Source organism: Rhodnius prolixus, unplaced genomic scaffold (assembly GCF_049639745.1).
Source record: "Rhodnius prolixus isolate KJV_2025 unplaced genomic scaffold, Rpr scaffold_6, whole genome shotgun sequence".
Classification (NCBI taxonomy): Eukaryota; Metazoa; Arthropoda; class Insecta; order Hemiptera; family Reduviidae; genus Rhodnius; species Rhodnius prolixus.
This window is the reverse complement of record NW_027411634.1, coordinates 39862806-39869645: the sequence shown is the minus strand read 5'-3', so window position 1 is coordinate 39869645 and position 6840 is coordinate 39862806. Positions and strand designations below refer to the sequence as shown.

The following is a 6840-nucleotide window of genomic DNA, read 5'->3' as shown; positions in this document are numbered from 1 at the left end:
GTGCTCTATCGTCTAACCATACATACACTGTAGTCAACTGTTTTTCTACTAAAAAAGGAGGGGGGGGGAGAGGATAGTGGGCGGCATTGGGCTGTAGATGGCGCATTTCTCTGTGTGTGTGTGTACCAGCCAGAGAATGTGCCCCCCCACATACCCCCTCGGGAGGGGGTGGGTGGCCTGGGTTAGTGGTGAATCGGCAGAACGGGGGTTTGGTTTGGGTCGGTCTTGCGAAGGGGGGGAGGCGCGGCGAACATCCAGCGCGAGTTACAGACACATTCAGTGTTCAGTAGAGTTTGAGCGAGAGAACGGAACTGGTCGGTTAACACCACCAACAGAGATCTCAACCCCACATCATCGTGGACCAGTCATCATGGCCGGTGATAATATTTTCAGCGGCAAATCTTTCTACCCGCCAATTTTATTAATACTGGCGTTTGGTATGAATATCGTTTGTTCTTGTCAAAGCGATAAACTAGCCTCCTATACTGTTGTTATGCACACATTCTGGACCAGAGATCGTTTTCCAAAACATTATCCAGATTGGCGACCTACTGCACAATTCTCCAAGTTAATAGGTGAGTGGGGGGGGAAAAACAATTAATGAATTTTAAATTAATATTTAAAATTAGTGAAGTAGTAGTAGTGAAGTATTGCCTACTCTTTTTCAGGCGAGCTTTACGTCCAACTACCAATTAGGTGTCGTGGACGGAGCCGACTAGCAAACATACTTTACTATAAATTTCTCGTATTAACCATTAAATAAAATCCAAGAGCTAGACTAGTACCGCAATACATCTTAGCTTTGCGGGTCTAGCCTATAACCGCCTAACATACTTTACTATAAATTTCTCATATTAACCATTAAATAAAATCTAAGGCCTAGACTAACCAACAATACATCTCAGTTTTGCGGGTCTAGACTATCTAACCGCCTAACATACTTTACTATAAATTTCTAGTATTAACCATTAAATAAAATCCAAGACTTAGACTAGTACCGCAATACATCTTAGCTTTGCTGGTCTAACCTATAACCGCTCAGTAACTGGCGCCTATTTAAAATTAGTAAATAATAATATATTTATTTATTTGAACAAAAGGATTTTGAATCCTCTATCACAGGCTGTCAAACCTTTTCTCACAAAAACTTCCCTTATGACATCATCATCCATGGCCTTCTAAAAAAATAAAATAATGAAAAAATTAATTTATAAAAACTATATTTTCTTTAACTATTTTGATGCAATGAAAGCATCAGCTTAGACACGGAAATTTGTTCGTAATTTCTGTTCTCCTTACAAGGATTGTTATTATTATTTAATTCATTTATTTATGTACCTAACCATATACATTTATCTACCCTACTTACATGAAACATAAAGGTTCTTAGAATTCCGTGGAAAAGGAATTTATTATTTATTTATTTATTTATTTAATACGCCCAAATACAACTTAGCACTTCTTAATAAATATATGGAAAAATTTATTTTTTTATTGCGAAAAATATAAAAATTACCGTAATAAAAGTTAAAAAGAAATCTGTTGACATGAGATGACTTCCTCTTCCTGTAACTCACGTAATTAAGTTATTGAAATTGAGATTGTTGATTTTATACGTCATTGTTTTAGCCTTTCATGCATCTTTAGAGGTCGATTTGTAGAGTTTAGTGTTGAAGTATGTTTCTGTTACGCTCAGCGTTTGAGACAGCTAGTAAAAATAACATTATACAGGTAATGAGGCTGTACTATGTGTCAAAATGGAACGTTAGAAAAAAAAAAAAACCTACTTTCCAATTATTTTTTTTTTGTTTTTAATAAAATCTATCAAATTAAAAAAAAAAACAACAATTCTCTGTACTTTAATAACGCTGAATTCTGACAGACGTTCAGGGAATTATTAAAAAAATAAAGTATTATTATTTTTCCGTTAAAAATAACAGTAAATCAAAAATCTTACATGATTGCAATACTTCCCCTTTCGAAAGATAAGAGAAGTAAAAATAGGTGTTTAAATTTTTATCGTGTAAAACTTAAATTTTATAAAAATAAATAAAATAATAATAATCACGCATTTTTTGAGTAAAATCCGACATGGTCCAAATACAGGAAATGCACACGTAATATACAAACATGTAAGTTTTAAAGGAAGTTATCCAGAAAAGAATTTTTTTTGGGTTCTACTGACCAAAATTTTGAGTGAAATAAAGTTCACACATTCACTACGGGTAACCCAATCGACGATTCACAAAATCCAGCCCAAGAGAGGAGATTAATGATTCGAATTAGTAACAGTATTAATGGATGAATAAGATTTTAAGCTAGAGGGGAGGAAGAGAGTAACCGGTGAATAATAGAGGAAGGAGGAATGAATGGCCTGACCGCAGTGTTGTTAGATCGTGTGTGCGTGCGTATGTACGGTGTACACGCGTATGTAAACCTTTGTTACAATCTTGTAACGTTAGTAATGGATTCATTGGTGGATTTCAGAGAAGAATTTAATAATTAATATGATCAAATTACCAATAACCAGCAATCCATGTCCATAAAACTGGTTCTAAGAAGGAATTTCCCGGTGCATGCTAATCTTTCTCCTTCATTGATAGGTTTGTGAGCGCAATCGTGGTCTTCATAATTTTCCTTGTTGTTTAACCCTTTCCAGCTCGATGATGCCATATGGCATCACTAGTTTAAAATGTATTATTTCTTGCTTAATTTTGGCCAAATAATACAATTGGCATCATTTTAGTTTTCTTTCATGCCTGTTGGGGCAGCACAAGTCGTAATTTTTACATAATTCTTGCCCGCGAAAATATAATATGGTTTTATTTCATTGTTGTCAACCACCAGAAAATCGTCTTCATTACAGTTGTATTTGTGAATTTTTTTTTGCATTTTTTAAAGCTTTTTTGTTTCTTAATTATTTGTTTTTGTAGAAACTAAGTGTTATTTATCTTGAATTAGGTATGTTTCAATTTATTTAACTTATGTTATTTGTATAATCGAAATTTTAAAAATGAGTCCATATGGACTCTTTGAGCAAAACTTGACTATTAACCATTCTATTTTTTTTTATTACATAGGGTATATTCTGACCTGTTTTTTTTAACATGGAGCGCATGTATACACCCGAAGAAGCTATAAAGATTATATTAGACGGTAATTGGTCAGATGTTGACTTAGAATCTTCAGATTCTGAAGATGAACAAATTGGGGAAGTTGATGCCAACGCGAATTTACCCCCAAAAACAGACTCTAATTATACCACTTTACCAAATGAAGATGAGTTTTTTACTGAGGATGAAAGATCAGCTAGTTCGGAAAATATTTCAGGAAACCCTTCCAATAATTTGCAGGATCCTGTTTTACCAACCCCTGAAGCAAAAAGGAAACCTCCAAAATTATTACGCGGGAACAACATTAGTTGGGTACCAGTTAGGGATGATTTTCACTTGAATTGTACTAATTTTTCTTTCAATAAAAAACACAATATCACTTATGGATGTGACAAGCCCATAAATTATTTTCAACTCTTTTGTTCGAATGAAATTTTAAAAAATTTTGTGGAGCAATCTAATTTATATTCTGCTCAAAAGACTGCCCAATCTATTGGCACCACAATTAATGAAATAAAAAAAATTTTTGGGTATAAACATCATGAGCGGAATTGTAAAAATGCCAAGCTATAGAATGTATTGGGCCAGAGATACCAGGTATCCTTGCGGATGCAATGAGCAGAAATCGTTTTGACAAACTTCGCACATTTTTCCATGTGAATGACAATACAAACTTTATCTCTGATCCAAATCACCCTAATTACAATAAATTGTACAAAATTCAACCATTCCTAGATGGAATAAATAAAGTTTTAATTATTTTCATTCTTGCTAACTGGTGCCCAATGATGCCATATGGAATCATTTTCCAAAAAATGTTCAAAACATTCAAAATGGAAAAAAAATATTTGATTTGTTCATTTTAAGCATTATTTATTGCAGTAAAAAAAGTTTTTTTCTCTCTCTCTCTGTATAATAATTCGGACCGGAAAGGGTTAAAGAAGCTAAAAGGATACCTTTGAAAGACAGTTGTTCTCTGTCCCTTACTGCTACTGAAGAATATTGTGCCGCACTATTTCGCTATGGTATAGTGTTGGGCGCCACGTTTACTGACTGCTTATAGGCTAGATCCGCAAAGCTAAGATGTATTGAGGTACTAGTCTAGGCCTTGGATTTTATTTAATGGTTAATATGAGTTTATAGTAAAGTATGTTAGGCGGTTATAGGCTAGACCCGCAAAGCTAAGATGTATTGCGGTACTAGTCTAGGCCTTGGATTTTATTTAATGGTTAATATGTGAAATTTATAGTAAAGTATGTTAGGCGGTTAGACGCTAGACCCGCAACGCTAAGATGTATTGCGGTACTAGTCTACGCCTTGCATTTCATTTAATGGTTAATATGACAAATTTACAGTAAAGTATGTTAGGCGGTTATAGGCTAGACCCGCAACGCTAAGATGTATTGTCGGTTAGTCTAGGCCTTTGATTTTATTTAATGGTTAATATGAGGAATTTACAGTGAAGTATGTTTGCTAGTCGCCTCCGTCCACGACACCTAATTTGGTAGTTAGATGTAAAGCTCGCCTGAAAAACTTTTCAAACTATACAAGGCAAAGCGATCCGTGGCTTCATCAACCTTACTCTTTGTATTAGTTACTAAATCTCTTCAGGACTAAGCATTTTCGCACCAGCCATATCCCAATCTCTTGTCTCGGACCTAGCGAATTTTCATCTCAAAGCTGTTAAGAAAATTTCGCCAAAAAAAAAAAGAGGGGAAAAGTGACCCGAGGCTTAACGAGTTAATCCTGAACAACTACATTTTAAACTGAATGATAATTGATAATTTCTTTGGAAAGAGATGTGGAATCTCTAAGAAAACAGATGAACTGCGAACGTCATCTAGAGTAATTAAAGACTTCCGGAAAAGTTTTTGAATAATATTTAATGGCTTTCATATTAATTAAACGAGAAATTGTATATTCCCGTTTAAGTATTCTTTTAGGTCTTCTTTGTGAGAGCTTTGGCATCCCGTTCGGAGCGCTATAAAGTCTTTATAAAAGAGCTGCTCTCATGTATAGATTATGTGAAAAATGTATTGGGGTGTATATCAGTATATGTTGCTCATGTTCATGTTGTTAGGCTGGGACACCCGGCGGCAGGGACGCCATAAGTACCCTGAAGAAGTGGCTAATCCACTTCCCACCCTACGGGGTTATCCGCCATTTTATCCCTGACCGGTGGCAGCGGCTGCCGAATCAGTTTTCATTTATGCTGAAAATAGGAAGAAAGATGCTTTCGTTGAATCATATAAATCAACTCTGGGTAAAAATCTATAAAAACGGGTACAAAAATTTCAGGAGACCTGAAAGTATGTATGTTACTTCCGGCGGAAATTCCAAACTGATCGATACCTTTAACAGCGAGAAATTGAAAATAATAAATTTTTGTATTCGATTCCAAATACAATGCGTAACTATATATATTGTTTTTTATTACCTTTAAGTTCATTAAATTTTTATTACCTTCTATAAAGAGGAAATTATTATTTCATAACATTTTATAGACCACCAAGTAAAACGTGTAGTGTTTCGGTGACTTTTTATGATATGGGTGTTCTGTGTTATATGTTTTTTGGTAAATAAAAGTTGAGTTTTGTTTAGGCAATGTGTATAGCTATGGGTTATGGGTTAGTGCGGGCTATTTGGGATATTGCATATACATATACTATATACGTATAGAGTTTGGAGGATGATGAAGTTAAAGGTGTACGTATGTGTGTTTGAAGAAGAATGGACGAACTGAATGGTGTCTCAATTTCTGGGCTAAGAGAGAGCCTCCAGGATTGGGTACCTCATAGCACAATGTATTTCCACAACAAAATGGTTGTTAGTAGTAGACACTGGAAGTGCCTAGAGTGAGATAGTGGGCGTTATAGTCACATCTATAAGCCTATAGAATGGACCCTGCACTAGCAGGAAATAACAAGAGAGAAGGTTTGTTAAGGACAGGTTAAATTTACGAGGAGGTTTCTGGTTTGGGAGCGGGTTCCGAGCAGCAGGAAGAGAGAGAGAGAGAGAGAGAGAGAGTTGAAAGTGAAAAGAGGCTTTTCCAACCTCCATCACAGCAGAGATTTCCACCCACACTGGCGCACACACCGGAAAACCCATTGATAAAGTCTGCTGAGGTAAAAGCTAAAGTTAAAAGAGCTTCTACTAACAGATGTCCAAAATGAGTTCTCCACATACATATATTCGTCTTTATCGGTCTATGGTCTGCACCGATGGATTATTCAAAATCCACCTCGCATATCCGGTCCGCTCTTATCCATATCCACATTTCATCTTCTTATTACGGCTGGCCTAGACCAGGGTCCCCCAAACTACGGCCCGCGGGCCACATGCGGCCCCCTGAAAACATTTATCCGGCTCTCGCCGCACTTCCGGGAGGGGCTCCTCTTTCATTGATGGTCAGTGAGAGGAGCACCAATATGTGGCGGTGCCGCAAAGCGCTGCGTCGCTCATGTTACAGTACTACTTCCGGTGACGAGTGACGGCTCCGAAAACAGTGTTAAATAGCAGCGGAAGTAGGAAGAAAGTCCAAAGCTCTATAACTAAACCGAACATTGACCATCTCACGAGCCAAAAAGCAGGTCCATAATTCCCACAGAAATACTGGACAGTTTGTTGATTTAAATTTACTTGTTCTTTATTTGAAATATTCTATTTGTTCCCGTTTTTTGTTTAGTTTTTACTTTAAAATAGTTTGTTTTATAGTCCGGGGCCCTCC

The 6840-nt window shown here is 36.2% G+C and overlaps 1 protein-coding gene across 1 annotated transcript in view; it reads left to right on the top strand.

Moving 5' to 3' along the window:
• The first annotated feature begins 205 nt into the window (after nt 1–205).
• LOC141460392 (spondin-2-like) overlaps nt 206–6840 on the top strand; it is a 437381-nt gene continuing 430746 nt past the window's right edge. Inside the window, exon 1 of the mRNA XM_074140323.1 lies at nt 206–575. Within this exon, the coding sequence (XP_073996424.1) occupies nt 371–575 (205 nt within the window). The 5' untranslated portion in view covers nt 206–370. The remainder of the gene's footprint in view (nt 576–6840) is intronic.